Source organism: Trematomus bernacchii, unplaced genomic scaffold (assembly GCF_902827165.1).
Source record: "Trematomus bernacchii unplaced genomic scaffold, fTreBer1.1, whole genome shotgun sequence".
Classification (NCBI taxonomy): Eukaryota; Metazoa; Chordata; class Actinopteri; order Perciformes; family Nototheniidae; genus Trematomus; species Trematomus bernacchii.
In genome coordinates this window covers 4,415,426-4,438,123 of record NW_022987828.1, presented here as the reverse complement: position 1 = coordinate 4,438,123, position 22,698 = coordinate 4,415,426, and the positions used below count along the sequence as shown (strand labels likewise).

The 22,698-nt window shown below is 41.8% G+C and overlaps 2 protein-coding genes across 4 annotated transcripts; one reads left to right on the top strand and one right to left on the bottom strand.

Moving 5' to 3' along the window:
* The first annotated feature begins 800 nt into the window (after window positions 1-800).
* On the top strand, window positions 801-13,063 carry fbxo11a (F-box protein 11a). Of its 3 annotated transcripts, none has more exons than XR_004557719.1 (22): window positions 801-1,090; window positions 3,041-3,165; window positions 3,269-3,350; window positions 4,746-4,890; window positions 5,435-5,564; window positions 6,252-6,335; window positions 6,414-6,546; window positions 6,631-6,737; window positions 6,879-6,990; window positions 7,654-7,760; window positions 7,948-8,085; window positions 8,288-8,505; window positions 8,621-8,801; window positions 8,906-9,028; window positions 9,222-9,307; window positions 9,398-9,474; window positions 9,606-9,749; window positions 10,803-10,913; window positions 11,055-11,162; window positions 11,263-11,313; window positions 11,463-11,561; window positions 11,747-13,063. XR_004557719.1 is itself a non-coding variant. In XM_034152178.1 (22 exons), the coding sequence occupies exons 1-22, from the start codon at window positions 997-999 to the stop codon at window positions 11,874-11,876; spliced, it is 2,640 nt and encodes an 879-aa protein (XP_034008069.1). In that variant the 5' UTR covers window positions 802-996; the 3' UTR covers window positions 11,877-13,063. The 3 variants fall into 3 exon arrangements, 2 of the variants coding, with proteins under 2 accessions (XP_034008069.1, XP_034008067.1); XM_034152178.1 differs by having other exon boundaries at window positions 802-1,090; window positions 4,749-4,890; window positions 11,263-11,371; XM_034152176.1 differs by having other exon boundaries at window positions 802-1,090; window positions 11,263-11,371.
* A 280-nt stretch (window positions 13,064-13,343) lies between these two features.
* On the bottom strand, window positions 13,344-21,310 carry msh6 (mutS homolog 6 (E. coli)). Its single transcript, XM_034152175.1, has 10 exons — window positions 20,921-21,310; window positions 19,418-19,623; window positions 18,798-18,976; window positions 16,006-18,598; window positions 15,120-15,400; window positions 14,843-14,960; window positions 14,662-14,751; window positions 14,387-14,541; window positions 13,675-13,874; window positions 13,344-13,564 (listed from the first exon to the last, which is right to left on the bottom strand). The coding sequence occupies exons 1-10, from the start codon at window positions 21,178-21,180 to the stop codon at window positions 13,483-13,485; spliced, it is 4,164 nt and encodes a 1,387-aa protein (XP_034008066.1). The 5' UTR covers window positions 21,181-21,310; the 3' UTR covers window positions 13,344-13,482.
* Window positions 21,311-22,698: the final 1,388 nt, after the last annotated feature.

Genomic DNA, 22,698 nt, shown 5'->3' with positions numbered 1-22,698 from the left:
TTTCCCATAATGGGATCAATAAAGTGAATCTTATCTTAACTTGTTTACAAAAATCATTGCATATTGGCCACTTGTATCCAAAATGTATCGTGAGTCTCAATGCAAGATTATTCAAGGGAGAGTTTTGCTTTGTAATAAAATCCGCTCCTCATTACTTCAAACAAAGTCTGCAAAATCACTACACACTATTGATGCCTGGATAATTTATCATTTTATTGACTTCCTCTTCTTTAAGCTAAAGCCATTGTCAGTAGCCTCATAAACGTTTTCAACTCACTGCCAGGGACATCTTCTCAGCGGGTTCTCATAATATATCCTTTATTTTAAATGTATTTAAACAGATCATGCATTGTAAACCAACTCACCTTCGGGACCCCCTTGAAAACGAGAAGCTGCATCTCAAAGGCTTCATCCTAATAAATACATTTATAACATTAGGTCAACATTAAAAAATTGCTCTGGGTGAAGGAAAGTTCAAATTCCTTGATAAGTGTGTGTTTTTTTTACAATTAGTAAGCCTAGGAGACTGCCAATGTGCTTTTGGGCATGACTCCTTACCTCCACCTAGGATTATTATACAGATTGTATTACCTATACATTATGTGAGGTTGACTGCTAATATGGGACAAACAGCACATTTCCCCATGGTGGGTGCTTGAATGGCTGAGCTCCAAAATTAAATGTAGGCTAATCACTGTTGAATTGACCGCCTTGAAAGGGGAAAGCGATGTGACCGACGAGAGGTCCTCCCATGTGATGTGACTGAGGCCCGACGGACCGTGCATGTCTGTTATGGCTCCTCCTGCTACAGTAGAACGGGGCCAGACGTAACACCAGTGCAGAGGAACGGGAATAACACACATCGATAAGTTTTTCAGGTGCCACGGCTAAAGATGGCACATCGTGCAATGCTCAAGAAAATTACATAGACGATGTGCTTAGAGTCGCCTCTTCTGCTGTGAAGGCTTTGACATTTCAAGATTATCAACACCCCAAATGAACTCCGTCAGAGCAAGTAACGTTAGCAGAAGACCAAGGCGAGTCTCGAGGCCGCGCCCGGTACAGCCGGAGAGGAACCACCAGGAAAGAGGTAACCCTAGCTACGCTAAGCTAGCGTTAGCTTTACGGAATGGCTTGTCAAAAGGCTGGCTTCAGGGTGGAATTGTGTATTTAACTTGTAGGGGCTTGTGTGTTGTTTATGTCCGCGTATAACTGTTAGCATGTGCAAAAGAAAAACGTCGGTTTTTGTAATTAACGTCAGGGAGCTAGCAGTAGTTTCAGCGGGTCCCAGTGCAGTCAGGAAACACCGATGCTTTTGTGTTTTTTCCTAACAATCAGGCCGCGCTTTGTTTTGCTTAATTTTTGCCCCGACTCGGTCTTTCTTTTATCCGTCTGACCTCATATCACTGCATAATTGTGTCATTCTTAAGTAAATAATGTTAGACTAGTAGAGATAATGACAGGCAATAGACAATGGTGATGTTTATTCATGAGCGACAACCGCAAGGAAGGGTATAGCAAGTGGTATCGCAAGTTGTCGTAGCATGCTAACTGCCCGTGCTAACATAGCTGTTATTATTAGTTTGGCTTGCTATCTGCGTCCTGGCGTTTTTTGTAAAAGCCCCCAGCCTAATAGCCTTTTGTAGCGTCAAAATGTAAATGCGTTTATATCATGCTTGTTATTAATGTCACATTTAATATATTGTTTTTTCTACCGTACCATTGTATGTCCATAGACGTAATGTAGGCAAATATTGACAGCTATATTTCAAAGTAAACATTAGCTAGGAATGCTCGTAACGTTAACCATAGCTGCCATGGCTGAAGCCACTGCTGCTACAGAACCAGTTAACCTGGGAGACACTGATCAGTAACATTAATGGTTGCTTTCCAAATGCAATTCAACGTTTTTTAGATGGACCAGTGACATGTTGTTTTGGATCCCACATCATCAATTCAGTGGCAAACAGCAGCAAATGCTCTTCTCTTCTCAAAAAAATAATTGTAAAAACACATGCAATATCTTGATAATTTAACCAAAACAATCTTATGGAGGATACCTTGTCAAGCTCATCTTTGTGAAGTATGGGTTGTTTTAGGATTTCCCTTGTCTTAAATCATGTTCACAGCTTAGCTGAAATGTCATTTTAAAGTTACAGTAAAAAAAACAAAAAACGATTATAGTGTGGGTAATAAATAATATTGACTATGGTATCTTCCCCATTTGACACACTGTATATTTGCTTTGATATGGATTGCTATGGATTTATGCCTCTTGTCCTAAATGTGTTGATTTGGTCAAACAAGGCAGTAAACCCTATACAACATGTGAGTTTACAACTACCAAAAGTTGCCTTTTGCCCAGTTTGTTACATTGATGGTGTTTGTAGTGGTTACTGGCCTAGTAGCTGGGGAGAGTCATCCTTGCAACCAGAGCAACAACAAGACAGAGTTTGCATCTCCCATCTGTGGTAGCTATCAACTTATTGTGCCATGGTGAATAGCCTTATAAATAGATGTTGCATTTAGACCATTTGGTTGTGGTTGTGCTGTTGATTGAATCCTCTTGATAGGATCTGTAATCAATTTGAAGCAAGCAGAGCAGGTAATGTAGAAAACCTGCTTTTGTTATCCTGTGACCTGCTGACAAATGCTGTTTAGGCAATTGCCTCTGGTAATGTGTTGTCACAATGTTTAGCTTATTATTGACACATTTGGGTTGGAAGCTCTGAATCTAATAGATTATGGTAAACTATAAGTTGATGGTTTTTACTCATGTTGATTGTTCAAGCAAAGATCTGACACAGGTAAACAAGCAAATACACACTGTGTATTTAGTCATAATGCTTATTGGTGATAGCTCAGGAATATCCACTGCCTGATTCACTCTTTTAATAAGCATATTTCAACTCTATATAATGAATATGTGGTTCATCAGACATTAAACTCATGGTTCTCTTTGACCCTTTTAATATCTTACAATATTTTGAATCGATTTAAACGTCATTTTTCAAATAATCTTTTTTCCCACCATATGCAGATGAGGACGTTCCTGCAGATATGGTCGCAGAAGAATCCGGTCCAGGAGCTCAGAACAGTCCCTACCAACTTAGAAGAAAGTCTCTACCCAAGAGAACAGTGTGTCCGACAAAGACAAACATGGAGGTAAATATGCCAGGAATTCTGAAAAGATTGTATAAATGATTAAGATTTAATCTTTAAAAAAACACAACAATTCATGTTCAAATGTCTCCAATTTCTTTTACAGGGTGCTTCCACTTCAACCACAGAAAACTTTGGACACCGACCAAAGCGCCCAAGAGTTTCAGGAAAGTGTCAAGATTTACCAGGTAAATAAAAAACACTTATGTTATCCTTGTACTGAGATGTGTACACACAGTGATACAGTTTGACACAGATCGGTATCATGGAACTTTTTTCTGAGTTCACCCTTCTCCGAGACTAACCTTGGCTTCAGAAAAGTAGATGCCTAATGGTTTCAACCTCTCAAAAGTTCAGATCATCTCTTTAAAAAGCCTCATTGGTCAAGACATGAAGTAGCACCACAAGTTTCACAGAGTATAAATTATAGTCTGTTATTTGTGGCATTTGGAGTTTTTCTCATACAGTGCGGCTCTAGCCAAAGAATCCGTTATAGACATGATGGCATTTGGTTCTGGCTTTCCTCTCATCATACAAGGCCTTGTGGTGTCAAAGTTAACGGGCACATTGCCTTGTGGTGTTCTCACTGTTACCCACATGATCTGTTTTAACCCAGATTTACTGCCTAATTGCAAATATGACATTTATTTACACAATACAGCGTTTTGTTTCTTCTTCTTTTTTCTAAATTAAGATAATATATAATATATTTTTGTTTTGTTAATGTGTGATGAACAAAGTGTTCCGCTTCATGAATATGTTTTAAAAATCCCCATAAAGGCTAAACTTGAACTGCATGGAAAAGCAGTAACCAATGTGTAAATAAACAGTTTGGTCAAACTATGTTGCATTCAGCTCTTGCAATTGGAATGTGATTGGACCTGCTGGTCTTGTATTAGTTCTGGGATCTGAATTTAGACCTCGATTAAGGCCTCACAAGAAAAGGCATCCGTCCAGTCTGTACAGCCTGCTCACATTTGTGGGTAAATAACATATGAATTCAAGTCCTCACTGTAAAATAAAGTGAACATTTAAAAAGCTTAAAGGTGGGGTATGTAATTTATTTCAGAAACACTTTTAGTTATATTCCATGGAATGCTCTTAACATCCCGATGGCAATGAATATATTAAATGCTTTGACAATAAATACATTAAAAAATGTCACCTGTGGAAGCCGTGGCGCTGTAAAAAGCATGACCAGGCCCGGCCCGGCTAAAATAACTGGATGGCCTACCTGCCTGTCAGCCTTCCATCTGTGCACAAACTTATCTCGTGCCCTCATTAGTCATGTGTGTGTTGGAGGAGGGGCTCTGTAAGGAAGTGGCAGATTTCTTCCTGTTGTGTATTTTCAAATTCTAGCGCACTCGAGCTGGTTTCTTCAAAATTACCTACCCCACCTTTAACTGATGAAATGTATATCATCTTGGATTACTGTATTAAATGTTTTAATTCACTTTAGGTAGCCAAGCTGTAATAGCAATGCTACTCAGATTAGGGTAAACAAAAGTACTTTTCTTAATTAAACTGTAACTGACAGCAGAGTGTAATTATTTATTCTAACTCCACGGCTGCCTTCCTCCCAGCAGCTCCAGCAGAGCAGTATCTGCAGGAGAAGCTCCCAGACGAGGTGGTGCTAAAGATCTTCTCCTACCTGTTGGAGCAGGACTTGTGCCGTGCAGCGTGTGTGTGCAAGCGCTTCAGTGAGCTGGCCAATGACCCCATCCTCTGGTGAGTCTGGTTGGGGGTCCCCTGTGTTATTTGCTGCTTTTGCTCAGGCTGTTTATTAAACATAAGACACAGCTTTAACGCTTGAAACTATTTATTTCAATTTGACCGTGGCTGTGATTTGCCTCTGACTGTGTTGTGCATTTTATTTTATGAGCCTTTTTAATATAAACGTTACCAGAGCAGAAGATTATCTTACAACTGGAATAAGAACTGCTTCATCGTGTAAGGAGCGGAATAAAAAAATAAATAATCAGTCAGTATTTATTTGCAATCCCCAAACAAACACAGAAGCCCACCTGGGCATTTAACTGTGAACATGTTTAAACTGTCAACTGTCTCAACCGTGGTGCAAATGTCAGCTTGACGTGTAAGGGTGTGAACCTTTGACTTGTTTTGGCTTTTAAGTCAATCATCAAGTTTGTACTTTACGTAAAAACAGACCTTTTACTGAGGCTACTTTAAAAGAGCTTCTGTATTGTGTACTGAGAAATTCTGACACAAATGATAAAACTGTGTTAATTGTGGTTTTACCATCTCATTTCAGGAAGAAGCTTTACATGGAAGTGTTTGAATACACGCGCCCCATGATGCACCCAGAGGCGGGGAAGTTCTACCAGATAAACCCAGAAGAGTACGAGCAGCCTAACCCGTGGAAGGAAAGTTTTCAGCAGCTGGTACGGACCTTTCATCAAAGTCCCTGCTTCATGGCTTGTCTGTTGTATTTTTAGCAAATATATTTTGCCCCTGTTAAAAAAACTATTGATTTTATATTTTATTATGAAACAAATAACACATTGTCACTGCACTTCTTCTCTCTAAGGTTACTATAGGGTCTTCATGTTAGATATGTCGTAACGTTAACTGTGCTATAAAATAACTTGACTTCTCAAACATTCCTAAGTATTTTGAAGCCAACAGATGTTAAAGTTTATTGGAAAGTGATGTATTTGTGGTTGATTAAGCATAAATGTCTTCCTACACATAGCATATTTGGACACGGAATGTGTTAGCTTTAAATGCTCAAATGAAGGAAAGAGAGCAAGATCCACTTTGTTTTCTTGTAATCTTTAAATCTATATTTTCGTTGTGACTTTAAATCCTCCTGTGTACAGTCAGCTAATGTCATGTGAAAGGGCAACACCACAGGCTATAATGGTGACATTCAGTATGCAGGGCATAGAGGAGGACTATGTTTTTAAAATGTATTCCTTTGTGATATGTTGACCTTTCCTTATTGTTATCTGTGGACCAAAATGTCTCTCCATTTTCTCCAGTGAAAGTTCCCCCATCTTGTCCAAAATGTGTGCAATGTCTTTTTGTTCTTTAGTTTGCGAATAATCGTGTGAATACTTTGTTTACAGTATAAAGGAGCACACGTGAAGCCGGGCTTTGCAGAACACTTTTACAGTAATCCTGCCAGATACAAAGGAAGAGACAACATGTTTGTAAGTCAACTTGTTCTGCCTTTTCATTTTTCACATTAATGTTCCAATCATTTTCCTGACTTGTGATGTTTTCTTCAGTACTACGACACCATCGAGGACGCTCTGGGTGGGGGTCAGGAGCCTCACTTTGACGGCCTGATATTCGTGCACTCTGGTATTTACACAGATGAGTGGATCTACATCGAGTCGCCCATCACGATGATCGGAGCTGGTATGTGTGTGTGTGAAGTCAAGGTTTCAGTTTCATTGTGCTTTTGTTTAGTCTCTAATTGAATCTTTCTGATTATTTGTGCAGCTCCTGGAAAAGTAGCCGAGAAAGTCATCATTGAGAATACCAGAGACTCTACGTTTGTATTCATGGAAGGCTCCGAAGATGCTTACGTTGGATACATGACCATTAGGGTGAGACTTTTCTCTTTTTTGGTGGTTTGTACAGGCCGAATGGTTGACGTGTGCACTCACTCAGTACGTGTGAAAGCAATTGTAAGTCATTGTTGGTTTAACGACTTTTGTCACAGTGAAGTGTTTTTGTTTCTGCCGCAGTTCAATCCTGATGATAAATCCGCCCAGCACCACAACGCACACCACTGCCTCGAGATTACCGTCAACTGCAGCCCCATCATCGACCACTGCATCATACGCAGCACGTGCACAGGTCAGTCCGCTGCTCAGGGGTTCCCCACCTTCACAGGAGTCACAAGTAGGGTTTGGCAATATACATGTACTTAGATCAACGTATCGTGGCTAGTTTTACATGGCATGTGGTAATTGACTTTATGCCAATGTCTCAGTATTATTTGAAGCTGCGGCCACGAGACTCGCGGTCGCACCGCTTCTCTCTAGAATCTCTTTCTCTCTTACAGACACACTCTCCTTGGCAAGTGTTAGTGTGTAATATATATATATATGCGTGTGTGTGTGTGTGTGGGGGGGGGGGGGCCATGTGTGTTAATATCTGAAGGGAAAATGTGAAGCTCCAAAGCTACTTAATGTATTGAGGTTGGAAACTGTAATGGATTATGTCCAGATATTATTTATAGGCCATCTCTTTGAAAACATGGTCACATGATAAATAAGAGGTGTTGTGAGATGAGGGATGGGATGGATGAATGGGTTAGGGTTTTGAAAAAAAATCAATGAGTTCATTGTAAGTGATCTCACAAGACGAGAAGGTTGGGAATCACCGTTCTATGTTGGCAGACTCTATGTTGTGACCTCTGGATACTTTTGATCTGAGGGTTTCCCAGGATTGAGCAGAGGTTGTTTCTGGTGTGTATTTTGACACGGTGCACTAATCCATCCGTCCTGCTTGTTTCAGTGGGGTCAGCGGTCTGTGTCAGCGGCCAGGGGGCCTGTCCCACAATAAAGCACTGCAACATTAGTGACTGTGAAAATGTTGGCCTTTACATCACTGACCATGCACAGGTAATACACCCACCCACCCACATTTCACCCAAAGTATAACTCGGCATAACTAAACGACAGTAGCAGAGCCCATCTTCTTAATTCTCATATATACCTGGCTCGATTTATTAACAGTTGGTCCCAGAACTCGCCTAGACTGTGACAATCAAACTATTTGTTTGGAATTAACTGTGTCAAATATTTTCAGGGAATATACGAAGACAATGAGATCTCAAACAACGCTCTGGCTGGGATCTGGGTGAAGAACCATGGCAACCCGATCATCAGACGGAATCACATCCACCATGGCAGAGACGTTGGCGTCTTCACATTCGATCACGGCATGGTAGAGTACAACCTACTGGTGTTTTCTTTGTAGAACGCTGTCATGTGTCTCTGTGGGCTTAAGTACTCTCATTAAAGTATGCTTATAGAATGTATAGCCTAAGTTTAAAGGGTTGGTTGCATATGACTTTTATTTGTTCTGTTAGTTGCTCCTGTTATTTTGATAACACAGACTAATGTTGTATTTCTCTCTCCGTTTCCAGGGTTACTTTGAGAGCTGTAACATCCATAGGAACCGTATAGCCGGCTTCGAGGTGAAGGCGTACGCCAATCCAACAGTGGTGCGGTGTGAGATCCATCATGGGCAGACGGGGGGCATCTACGTGCACGAAAAGGGCCGCGGGCAGTTCATCGAAAACAAGATCTATGCAAATAACTTTGCTGGGGTGTGGATCACCTCGAACAGCGACCCCACAATAAGGTCAGTGTGGCCGTCAGAGGTCAAATATCTACATTCAAAGTGTCACCTGAATCAATCAAATTGGCCATCTACAGTTGTACCATGTCCTCAAATTCACTTTTTTCTTCAAATACAGGGGCAACGCCATTTTTAATGGTAACCAAGGTGGTGTTTATATTTTCGGTGATGGTCGGGGTCTTATCGAAGGAAACGACATCTACGGTAACGCCCTGGCAGGAATCCAGATCAGGACGAACAGCTGCCCTATCGTCCGACACAACAAGATCCACGATGGCCAGCATGGAGGCATATATGTGGTAAATATAAGACTCATGGAGTTACACCAGCTAGATTAATATGTTCTTTAAACTTTTGACTTCTTTAGAGTTCCTTTGCTTACATTTAGTTTTGTTTCCCTCAGCATGAAAAAGGACAAGGCGTCATCGAGGAGAACGAGGTGTACAGCAACACGCTGGCAGGAGTGTGGGTGACAACGGGAAGTACGCCAGTGCTGCGGAGGAACCGGATACACAGCGGGAAGCAGGTACCATTACGGGCTACAAGTTTAATGAAGACAAATAAAGTGACTGACTCTCTATACACCTTCATGAGACTGACTGTTGCAATGGCAAATTGAATTGTCAGACTGGCTTGCTTTGAATCTTTTGTGATCATTACATTCATTTTTATGCCAGATATAAATGGGATTATTTATATTTTCTCCGTCTTTTCAACAGGTTGGGGTCTATTTCTACGACAATGGCCATGGCGTGCTGGAAGACAATGATATCTACAATCACATGTACTCCGGGGTTCAAATAAGGTTTGTGGAAAATTACAATACTATTTTCAACTCAATGCATTTAGCATTAGTGAAGCAGTTGATCAACTGTCCCTGTGTTGTTGTTGTCAGGACTGGCAGCAATCCCAAGATCAGGCGGAACAAGATCTGGGGCGGGCAGAATGGAGGCATTCTGGTTTACAACTCGGGTAAGAAGCAGAACGGTCAGATACAGACAAAGACAGATAGATTGTCTTTAAATTGAATCGATGTACTTATTGACTCCTGACAGAGTCTGTTGTTCCCCGTTCCCATAATAATGACACATTGTGTTTTCCAGGCTTGGGCTTTATCGAGGACAATGAGATCTTTGACAATGCTATGGCCGGAGTGTGGATCAAGACCGACAGCAACCCCACTCTGCGGAGGAATAAGATCCACGATGGGAGAGACGGGGGCATCTGTATATTCAACGGAGGAAGAGGTAAGATATCCATTTATTGTATGAAACGACAGGGATGCTGATTACAGTGGGGATTATCCTGTAAACAGTCGTACAGTTGTTTATTTTTGTTACATTTATTGTTTCTCACTAAAAAACTAATTGTGTGACAAACAGAGACTCTCTTTAGAAAGACGGCTCTCTAATGGCGCATTTCCACTACAGCGCGGAGCCCGTTTTTGGTTGCGTTTCCACTTGGCATGGTTCCGGCTAGCGGGTACTATTTCAGTTTTCCTGGCCCCATAAAATCGAGGTTCTTTCCGGGTCGGGCTGAGTATGCTAAACTAGAGAGAGAATTGCTGGCAAGGGGGCTACAACTACAACAAGATGAACATATTTGACCGTGATTTAATTGTAATACACGTTTCAAAATGATGCCGAAGTAACAACATACTGATACCGGTTAGTAAAAACCATGAATTAATGCTTTGACAAGTCTGCAGACAGACGGCAGGCGAAAAACCTTTTAAAATGCGTGTTTTCTAAATGGAGATTGGCTAAGCTAACGCAGTATATGCTCCGACCGTCCACACTCACAACAACGGCCTATACAGACATAAATAAAGCAGCGACTGTATTCGCCATGACACAGACAGTCTGTGGTTTGTACTTGTTTAACTTTTGTCTAGTTTCTGAACATATATGAGGAGCTGTGAGCTCTGAGTGCTAACAGCTAACGGCTGATGTTGTTTTTCTGGAGTTCTCATTGAAGATGACGTCACGGCTCCGCCGACACTGCGTTACTATAGATACTACCCCAGCTACTAAACTGTAATGGAAATGCGCCATAAAGTGAGCCAGTCCTAACAAGGCCTAACGAGGCCTAGCCATACCGAGCGAGGCCGTGTAGTGGAAATGCGCCATAAGAGTTCGACACTTTGTACAGAAAGCTGGAATCATTTGATAAATTGACACGATCTTTTATAAATAACTTTAGTTTTGCGTATTCTTCAATCTAGTATCGCGATTACATTTATAAAATGTCATCTTCATGTCAGGGGCTTGTGTGTCTGATGATCTGTTTTCTGTCTTCAGGTTTGTTAGAGGAAAATGACATCTTCAGAAATGCCCAAGCAGGAGTCCTGATCAGCACCAACAGCCACCCCGTACTGCGGAAAAACCGGATATTTGACGGCTTCGCAGCAGGTGGGCAACATGCACACAGGCTTCAATCTGTCTTAATTAAACAACCGTACAAGTGTAAACAAAAGTTTAGAATAAGTACAGTATGCCTCGCTAATGGTTACAAGGAGCTCAATATTAACTTAATTTTCTTTTCACTACTAGGTATTGAGATTACCAATCACGCCACAGCGACCCTGGAGGGGAACCAGATCTTCAACAATCGCTTTGGGGGATTGTTTCTTGCGTCTGGTGTCAATGTTACAATGAAAGGTACTCACATGATCACCAAGACCAGCAGTTTGTCTGAAAGTTAATATACCAACATGTACCTGGAGTTTACCACGTTCTCTTTGTGCTCTTATCTCCACAGATAATAAAATAATGAACAATCAAGATGCCATTGAAAAGGCTGTGAGCAGAGGTCAGTGCCTGTACAAGATTTCAAGTTACACCAGCTACCCAATGCACGATTTTTACAGGTAATTTCTGTTTACACTCGCAACCGAGCCGACCCGCGGTAAACTGCCCGTCTGTTTTACGATTGTTAACAAACACTTTGTGTTCCTACAGGTGTCACACCTGTAACACAACAGACCGCAACGCCATCTGTGTGAACTGCATCAAGAAGTGTCACCAAGGACACGACGTGGAGTTCATCAGACACGATAGGTCAGTCTTATCCACCCATAAACAAATAATGTGGTTCAAAAATAAAGTGACCACATTAACCCTTGTTTTTCTGTGTGTAACTCCATACACAAGTGTATTAAAGAAGGAACAGTATTAGCAATATTTAATGTTTTTTTCCCTGTACCTTAATGGAGTTTTACTAAACATTATTCCTCCTCCCACAGATTTTTCTGCGACTGTGGTGCCGGGACGTTGTCAAATCCTTGCACACTAGCCGGAGAGCCGACTCACGACACGGACACACTGTATGACTCCGCCCCTCCTATAGAGTCCAACACGCTGCAGCACAACTGAGCTCGAGCCCCTGTTACACTTCAGCAGTAATGGACACAAGACACTTTAAAGTTGTGCAGTGAAACAAACCAAACTAAAATACAGAGCATATACGGTGACCTAAAAAAAAAGACTTGGAAATGAATATGCTAAAAGGAGACATTAAGAAGAAGAAAACAAGTCTGATTATGGATGCCACACTTTTTCTTTTAATATTTGACACAAAAAAATGATGAGGAAGAAGAGCAGCTGACTCAGGGTTTGTGGGTGTGTTGGTTTGGCCAAGGGAAGCTGGTGAGAGATGGACAAAAAGCCTCACCTGCTTTCAAGAAGTGGAGGAAGGAAATACGGCAGTCATGTACAGACGCTCAGTCAGAAATGACACAACTTTTCTCATGCGGAGGCAAAGAGCCCCGAATTCAACAATGCTTCCATCACTGGGCATCCGACGTGCTCGTATCGATATGTACGAGAAAAATGACCTAGCACTTCAGCTTTTTTTTTTCTTTCACAAAACTTGAGATTTGATTTTAATGCTTTTTGTGTAGTTTTGTATTTTCATGCAAAAATCTTACTGTACTTGAATGTCTTTATTTTATTAAATGTGTTCATTTTTTTTGGTTATTATACCCTAGAATTGCTGTAATTATACATGTCGCAGTATCTACCTTCTTTCTGTGAAAGAGATCAGAGGAAAACACTAAGCATTTCTCCAGCAATGTTGACTCATTTGCAATACCGAACAATAGATGTTGAAATGTGCTTTCACCAGACTTGTGTTCTTTTTGTGGTAGCATTGGACATTTTTGTAAAGGGAGTTAATATACTTCAGTCTGTTTTACATAATCTATGCATATTTTATGTTTGTCCGGTTTGTGTTGTCCTGTCGCACAATAGGAAGGAAATATGGGGCCAAATAAAAGACTTTAGTAAAGGCTGCAGTTGTTGAACAGTTGAGGGAGTGCCGTTTGTTTAGCCAGGACTTATGAAATCATTCAAATACTTCCTCTTTACCAAATCAAACAATGCAGGATGGGATCAGGGCATTATATTGCATCTGTGGTACATTGCTTAACTGTTGATTTCACTACAATAGATAATATAATTGATACTTTTTAGCCTCTATTCCTCTGGAACAGGCACATATTGATTATTGGCCTGTTTAAAAACTAGATGACGCTCTGATAAGGTCATGGAAAAAAAAAAAAGATACAAGTCTTGTGAAAGCAAAGTTTACTTCGGTGGTTTTCTTCCTTGTTTGCCAATGTTGCTGGAGAATGTTCTGAGCTTTTACTCTACTGAAGCTGAGACAAGTATCTATATGCAGCGCTTTATGGTTTCCATGCCCCCCTCCCCTCCCCATTCCCTCCCCATTCATGTGTACTGGTGATTGTGGGTTCTCATACAGACTGAAATGTATGCATGTATCATAACATCTAGACTTAATATATTGTGAAGTATTCAATAACCGTTATGTAGGCGCTAGCGTGAATTAAAAGGGTTTAATTTCCTAGATGAAACATTGTCATTTTTTAAAAATAAACTTTATTAAATCATAACAGTAGTGTTTTTTCAGGTGACAAACAGAACTCCTTAAGAGCAAACCTTTCTCCTTTTTTTTGTTACACTACAGGTTGTTGAGCATCTGAACAAGTGAAGTAAAGTGTGTGTTGCCCACAGAAACATCTTCAGCAAACTGGCAGAGCTTCCTGCAAGACAGAGGGCAGAGTTAAAACTGAATTGGTATAAGAAATGCCAAAGATTAGAGTCTTGCTTTGCAGCAGCTACAGAATGTCTTAACCTCAACACTAGTACATACTTGAAGAGGCGGAGGCTGATGGTGCTCTTCTCAAACTCCTGGGCCTTCCTGTGTCCTGATTGGATGACCTCCTCTGGCAGGCTGGCCAGGCGAGCTGCGTTGAAGCCGTAACTCTTGGGACAAGCACCGGCGATGAACTTGTAGAGGAATGTGATGGTTTCTTGACTCGGGTCCTCACATTCATTCTCCACCATGCACGCCTTAGAAGGGACGGGACGTAATTGTTGAAAATAGAACAGAATACAAATATGGCTTGATTTTATTTTTCTTGTTCAACACAACAGTGTATGATCCATCAGATCACATTAACATGAGGTTTCTTTTCTATTGATTTCAAGGAATGACTTCTCAGTTTGAACATAAGTTATTACTGAGGGAACTCGTTTTGTATGAAAGAATGCACACAATACCTCAAAGGCTCTATAAGCTAAGATGTACATTATGAAAAGTGACTTCCCAGAGGCTTCACTATCAGGATGTGACTGTATAGAACTCAATAGCAATATGGGACCTAACATAAGTAAGCAGTTTACTTGCACAGTAACGTATTTGGCCCCATATTTAAGATAAAATAGACAGGATGCAATAGTCAAAAACTATTCTGAAGATATTTGGCTAAATATCATTAAATGATTTTGCTTTTTAGCCTTAAAACGTTCTAAAACTTGCTGCTTCTGCTTTCTTTTTGAGTGTTTTGCATTTGTGTACTAACCATGTGGCCCAGGCGCACAGCGGGGTTGTTGGCGTAGTCCTCCACCAGGGAGTGGTAATGTGTGGAGAAGAGCGTGCGACAGCAGATCTTCTCAGCAAGCTCCTTCACAACAGCACTGGCAATCGCTGTGCCATCATATGTGGCTGTGCCCCTTCCTGCAAACACAGATGAATGATTACAACCATAAAGCAGTGAAAGAACAAAGCAGTGCTGAGGAGACCGTCTGTGATTTTCATTGTTACTATAAAAAACCGTAATAGGCAATTTAGACTTGCCTAATTCATCAAGGAGCACAAGAGAGTGTTTGGTGGCATGGTGCAGGATGCTGGCTGTCTCACTGAGCTCCACAAAGAAGGTACTCTCTCCTAAAGAACACATTACAAAATACATTATTACATCATTAGGTGAACGATTAAGATATTTCCCCATTTGCATTTCAGAGGTTTTTGACGTTACCAGCCATGATACGATCTGAGGCTCCCAGCCGAGTGAAGACTCTGTCGACAGGCGTGTAGCGCAGGCTCTCGGCGGGGACGTAGCAACCCAGCTGAGCGAGGATGATCACAAGTCCACACTGCGGAGAAAAAGAGCGACACGGTATCTCAATAAAAGGCAAACAGAGACTTCAAACAGACCTGCACTGTCCATGTGGATCTAAACATTCAGATTACTTCCAGTCTAACAACTCCTGTTTAAACACAAAATAAATGTTCAGTTAGATAAATAAACCCACCTGTCTCATGAGGGTAGACTTCCCCCCCATGTTTGGCCCGGTGACGAGGACGCAGGAGGCCTGCCCGTTCTCACCAGCCTCACTGCTGCCAGGGCAGCCGATGAAGACGTCATTCGGGATGAAGTCGTCCCCAAAGAAGGTCTTGGTGACACAGGGGTGACGGGATCCGGTGAGGTCGAGGAAGGGTGCTACCTGGTCATCACCCTCGGGGAGCACCACCTGTGGGCGGGTCATGGAGCCGTCTCCACCCTGACTGTAGCGGGAGAAGGCTAGCAGCACATCTGAAAACATGATAAGTCATACAAGTTAGGAACTGGAGCAGATGTCCTTTAAAACTCTAAAGATGATAATTAGCTTCCTGTTTTCTTTAGATTTTATGGGATGAATTTGCAGCTCTTAAAACTAAATAAATAAAACCAAAGTGGTTGTTTGATGGCCCAGTGGCAGGAAACACATTATAAGCACATTATTTTGGAGATGAGAACTAAACCATGTAATTATCTCTCCCTATGTCAGGAGAGACAACAGTGCACAATCTCCATTAGAGAGGAAAACAAACTTATTAGTGCCAACTTAGCCAAGTGGAATGATGGCATGGTTATAGAATGACAGCAGGAAGCACTTAGATTGCTGCAGCATCATATTACATGCACATTATGGAGGTGTTTCTGTAACATTAGCAGGAAATGAATTTAGAGCAGACACCTGCAATGCACACTTGTTTTCAAAAGGCCAAGGGAGCCGTTTCTTTCTCAAAAACTTAAAAGGAAATTTCACTCATATGAACAATTACTTGTGTGTTTCTTACTGCAGTAACACAAAGGTATGAAAGGATAAACTTGACTGTAAAAATAATGAATCGAATAAGTAATAATAATGTAATCACCGAGCACTGCCATGCACTCCACACCAGTCTTCCAGTCTCTGTAGTTCTTGTCGAAGTTGTAGAAGAGCCTCCTCATGCAGTCTTTCAGGGCAGCGTCTCTCTTCTCCTCATATCCTTGCAGCTCTGAGAACAGCCGCTCAGATTCCCTTGTCACATAACGCTTCCAGCCTTTCTTTGTAGACTTCGCGTCGTACTCCTCGGGAATATTTCTATCCGAGATGCTGTCGGGCACCTCCATCTGGAACCGGTTTCGCCCGGTCCCCCAGTAGGACATGTTTTTACAGCCAACCCTCTTCTTCTGTTGGTCCAGGTAATCCTGCAGCTCTCGCTCACAGTCCTTGATGGAGGACAGAGCCTCGTCGAACTCTGGGTCAAAGCCGGCTTTGGGTGTGATGACGCCGGTGGTGCGGGCTTTGTTATGGTCGAAGGCTTTGTCCCAGCGTTTGAGTTCAGCAGAGAGATCGGGAAAGAGGCCGTCCTTGTCACCTTTCAGACTGACAACTTGATGGAGCAACTTGGATTGAGAGTTGCCTGCGACTGGAGCGAGGACAGTGATGATCTCTTGCATCGTTTTGAAACCTTCCAGTGCTGAGAGGAAGTCTGTGATCTTGCGCTTGCTGTATGTGACCTCCTCATAGAGAACTGCTCTGCTGTCAGGGTGATCCTGGCCCTTCAGAGGAGTGCCGATGCTGTGGATTTTACTCAGAAGACGCTCCAAATCTGGGAGTTTCTTCAGCAGGTCTGAAACCTCAGTGGCCTGGGCCTGAGCTGCCATCAGCTCCTCCACCACGTCCAGTCTGTCTTTGATGGATGACGGGTTACACAGAGGAGCACAGAGCCACTGCTTCAACAGCCTCTTGCCAAATGGGGTAGAGCAGGTGTCCAAGCGCTCCAGCAGCGTCCCTTCAGTTCCTCCTAAGCCGTTCTGAAAGATTTCCAAGTTTGCTAAAGTTACTCCGTCAAGGACCATCCGCTGACGAGTCCGGGAAAAGAAATTGTCACGTCCTGCAGCTTTCTCCAGCTCAACGTCAACAGGGACATATTCTTCAAAGTTGGCCAAAGAGAGCAGCTCGTGGTCTACCAGGCATTTCTTCAGATAGAAAATACATCCTCCCAGTGCTGACAGTCCCAGCTCATGGCCCTCTTTAGGAGTAAGGCCCAGTGAATCCGTCTTGGAGGTCATCTTTTTTAGAAGAGTAGGAAGAGCGTTTTTCCCTTTCCCCTGATCCTTGCCAGCGGTCTCTCTGAAGTAATCTTCTTCAGAGAGGTTTTTCAGAGTCTTTTGAGCATCCCAGAACTGTGTGCCAGCATTAAGCCCTTCCTGCAGAGCAGAGGACAGAGAGGCTTTAAATATTTTGCGTGTTTCAACAGATGGGTTCCCCTTTTCAAAGAGCACTTCAGCAGGGGCAAAGTGTGCTATCAGGGTGCGCAGACGTGAGCAGTGTCGGTCATCTGGGAACTGACCGACATGGAAATAACCCACAGAGGTATCTACAAAGCAGACTCCGTAAGTACGGCAGCGCCCCGAGCTTTCCTCTTCAGCCTTTTCCTTTAAACTCAGCAGGAACTTGCTCTGACTCTCGGACGGAGCCCCGTCTAACACGCTGTAGGTTTGGGTGCCACGTGTGATAATGCGGCACACTTCTCTATTCACCACGCGGTCAAACTTGGTGGGTCTAGCCATTTTCTTACAGCGCGCTTCCATCATGTCTGGGGTCTCAGTCTGCTCCACACGAGCCACTTTGTAGCCTTTCTGAACCAGTACATCTGAGAAACGCGCAAAGCCGATCTCTGGGAAGCCCGAGTGTGCCCAGGTCCCCTTCATGAACGTTAGTGCCATCTCGTTGACTCCGATCACAGCATCCATGTGGTAGAGCTCATAAAACTTCCCCACCTTAAAGAAAAGGACTGTATCAAACATTTCAGATTTGAGCTGCCACCACCGACGCATACCAGGAGTGGTTCTGTTGAGAAAGTCTTCTGGCACATACAAGGAGGAGGAATCATAGTCGTCCTCTGACTGTCGCCGCCTTCGGGTGTCTTTCCTCCTGCCATCCTGTAACCACTCCAGCTTCTCGTGGTCCCAAATGGTGGCGCTAACACCGGTGCCTGATCCGTTTGCTTGGCTATCAATGTTGTCGGGGGCAGAGAAGGCCGACAGACGAGACTTTGTGTCGTCTGCGACAGCTGCTGGAAAGCGTTTTGGTGCGATAGACGGAGTAGTTGGTATCTTAGATTTTGTTGAAGCAGACTTTTCTTCAGGACGTTTGCGCTTTGCAGGCTTGATGGGGCTTTCTGCTTCGGAATCATTTGTGATCTCGCCGCCTCCGTCGTCTTCACTGGCCACCGTTGCTTCTTCCCCCTCGTCCTCGCTGCTGGACGCAGCCTGTTCTGGTTTGAATTCCTCGTCTGATCCACCACTATCTGAAGCTACAACTATGCGGCGGCGCTTGGCTTTATTTCCACTTCCTGTTGAAGCCCGGGATGACCGTAGACTGACTTTGGCCGACTTCCCTTTCTCATTGATCGGTTCGTCCTCATCAGTGAGCTCTTCATCAGTGAGCTCATCATCAGTCAACGCAGACTTGTCTAGCTGAAAATATAATAAAAATAGGACAGGTAAATAAATAAAAAATGTAACCACCATTACTGAGCGTATCAGATATCACAAACACACTATGTGCATCTTTTACTAGTGATGAAAAACATTTTGACTAAAGTTATTCATTAAAAATGTTTCATCTCCTTTTATTTCATATTATCAACATTGTAGTTAATTATAATCATGTTACCTCCATTTCTTCCTCTTCCCCCTCCTCATCATCATCAGAGGGATCCATACAGAGAGGGATCTTTAGTCTTTTATCTGGACTGTCGAACAAACCTTGATCAGCGAGCTCCATTGCACGGCGGATCACAGGTTTGCCGCTGAAGCACACCCCGCCTATTTTAGCATCCTTGCTGTCCGAGCCTGCAAAACAGTACAAAAGATAACTCAGGCAACTACAACAAATAATAACTCGTGAGATAATAGTCACAGCTTTAACCTTATAATTATTGGATATATACCGATTGCAATTTTCAGGGCCAATTCCAATTCTCTTCCTCTCTAAAAACTATAATTGTTCAAAATACACAAACAATTGGGGAAACGTTTTTGAATGGAAAATGTTATTGTATGTTTAATGATATCAGAGAAGAATAAGAGAAACAAATATTCTATACTGAGTTTTTAGGTATATTATAGTCAACACTTAAACTAGGGACTTATAAACAAAAAAATTATCGATTTACAAGAATGTAAAGTGTGTGTACTATATTATGTTAACTTCCGCTCGTCCAATGGGCCTGCTCCACGACCGTGACCGGCCCATTGGTGCATCTCTAATAACTATCATTAAATAGAGCTAACCTTGGTAATCTCGGACATATTTGGTGCTGACCCATCCTCTAGTAGCGGGTTCATCAAAGAAATGGACATGTATGCGTTGGGCCCGACCCTTGCCCCTCATCTGCTGTCCGGACAGTGGTTGGGGTACCACCATGCATGGCCACCAGGGGTGTCCCTCCAGTTTTGCCCACACAAGGGCGCCAGCACTGAATGTGCATGTGTTGTTGCTGTAGGAAGAGAAAATAAAAAGCTTTTTGAGAACAAAGCTGTTTTACTGTTTCGAACTACTGCTGCTAGCTATTGGCATCTAAGCTTAGATTGTGTCAAATGCACAATGCATTAACTTTTCAACTTTCTATGAAACTGGAACACATCTTCACATCTACAATTAAAGTTAAATACTTGGACTAAAATGAGATTAATACCTCCATATAATGCAAATGCCAAATAGCTTTTTACGTGCAGGTGCATATTTCTCTTCGAGTTTTTTCTTAAATGTTACACAACATTGCAGTTTCTTTTCTTTTTTCTGTTTGAAGCTGTCAAATGCCTACATTTAAATAAGGTCAAATGCTGGCTAATGGGAAATGTGTTATATTGTTGACATTTCCTAAAAACTACACACACAATCTAATGTATTCAGAGGAGGGGAGATGCCATGAATTCACTTAACACAAAAACCACCTCTGCATCAGCTCGGTTGCGGTTTTCACTTCAAACGGTCGACTTTGCCATATCTATGACAAGTGACATTCATTTGTATACTTCTCATTTATTCTTTTTATACTACTAGTTTGTTAAAAAAATAGACATTAGTTGTATTCGACTAAGGAACGAAGGAATGTTCACGTTTCAAGCATGATGACCATATTCGTTATGTGAAGGCAAGGCAAGGCAAGTTTATTTATATAGCACCTTTCAACACAAGGCAATTCAAAGTGCTTTACAAAAATGGAAGACATTATGAAAATGGCATTTAAAATCAGTCATTAAAAAGAAAAGATAATAAAATAAACATTAAAAGAAAAAATACATGGATAAAAGTTAAAAGTTACAGTGCAGTTTAAGATGTGAATAGTTCAATTAAAAGCAGCGGCAAAAAGAAAAGTCTTCAGCCTGGATTTAAAAGTAGTAAGAGTTGCAGCGGACCTGCAGGTTTCTGGGAGTTTGTTCCAGATATTTGGAGCATAATAACTGAATGCTGCTTTACCATGTTTAGTTCTGACTCTGGGGACAGAAAGCTGACCAGTCCCTGAAGACCTGAGAGTTCTGGATGGTTCATAATTTAGCAGTAGGTCAGACATGTATTTTGGGCCTAAACCATTCAACACGAAAGTGAACACGAAAAGTAACGTATATGTTTTTATTGGTTTGAGCAACTAAAAAAAAACTGCTTATTTTTTTATCAACCAAACGCATTTTGGGGGGGGGGGGGACTTGCAGCAATCGTCGGTAGAGAGGGAAACAGTGCAAAACGTGTCTCCAGCAATTACACCGCTCCCAACATAATCCCGGCTAACTCACCTCTGTTTGGCCGTTGCGGCCTTGTCGCCAAACAGTTTGCTGAACCCTCCTTTAGTGGACTTGTCCTTACTCTTCACTTTTACTTTGTTGGTCTTGGCAGGTTGTTGTGGTGTTTGTTTAGCTGTCTCCTTTGGAGAGGAGCTGGACTTCAACACGGAGGAAGGCAGGTCCGCCTCGGTGGGAGAGGGACTCGGCTTCGACTTGGAGACCGGCGGCGGAGACTTGGCGAAAAAATTGAAAAGGGAGCTTTGCTTCGCCATGTTTGCGAGTTTTAACTCTGTTTTCAGTGTGTTTTTAAGATAATCCTACCGACAGCAAAGAGCACCCAGCTTCAGCGTCACAGCGCGAGCTCAACCCGTTCGCGGGAAATACACGCGGATGTGATGGGAGTGGGTTCGAGCCTCCTCCAATGATAAATGAGTATAGAAGTCACGTGGTGTCAATACCACTTCCTTTGGCGCGATGGGAACCTTTTTTTCCCTCCCCTTACTTTTCTAACTATAGATTATATACTGTATATCTATTTACAGGGAGTAACATACAATTGACAGGACTTAGCACTGTCATTCCTGAACTTGTGAATATAAAGGAAAAGGATAAGACTTTTATTATGCAGAAAAATATTACCTTCTGTAAGTGAGCAGATATAAATTGACTTTCATGTACAAAGCATCAGACATCAAGCTCTGTAAACTGTACTACACATTCACCACCAGCAGAGTGCAGCAGAATACTGGTTACCTCTTCAGCTAAAGCCTCTTTCTTAAAATACAATTCTTACAATACAATACTTACATGGCATTAAATAACAATTTATTTGGAACAAATCTCAGTCTAGTATTTGACACAATCTGAGCTACATCACATGCTGTCTTTATTGTTATCTTAGTGTTAATAATTAACAATAGGAATATTGAATACTTATTGACGTAGGCATTTAGTTAAGCATGTCCAACTGGTACATCATTTGATCCCTAGGAATAAAGTGAAGAAGTATGCAATGACTCAGCATTACATATGACGATACAGTGCCCTTGTTTCAACAAAAAATCTTCAGCTGAAATATTACAGTGTACCAAGTAAGGCTCCCCTGTGCTGCATACAAATTAATATGACTAACTATATTTATGTTAGTTTAAAACTATGGAGTAAAAAAATACTGCTTTAAACATTAGAAAAAGTGGTCTTATACTCAAAACAACCAAACATCCACCCACAAACCTTTTGGCATATGGTGTGTGGGTGATCGAAAGCATCTAATTAAAACAACAGCTTTATGAAACCTTACACAGCAGTTGTTTTGAGGAGCTGTTTTAATTCAGAATAGGGAATAGATTTGCAGAGACTAAACAATGAGTAAACATGAACTAAGTTATCACAACATCATTCATATCTAATGGGGACAAATATATATAGTGACAAGTACTGTGTCATATATGCTTAAATATATAAAAATCCCTTTTAACTGAGTATCTTTTTAGGAGAATAAATGCCATTTGTACTTTAATATATTTGACACTGGGGGAAACATGGATAGTCACATTCTTTTCCTTGTTTACTTTCATCAGCTTCTGACACCCATGGCCACAAACCAGCATCCCGCTGTACGAAGCAAAAACATAGAAACCACAACAACAAAAAACCCACATCAATTTAAGCAACTCCCAAATGATTTGAAATAAGGATTTTAGGTGTATCTGAGGTGGAAAACACTTGTTAACAATATTTCTTCACAGCAGATGTTTTAACATGTCACAGTAGTAAAAGAAAAGGTAATG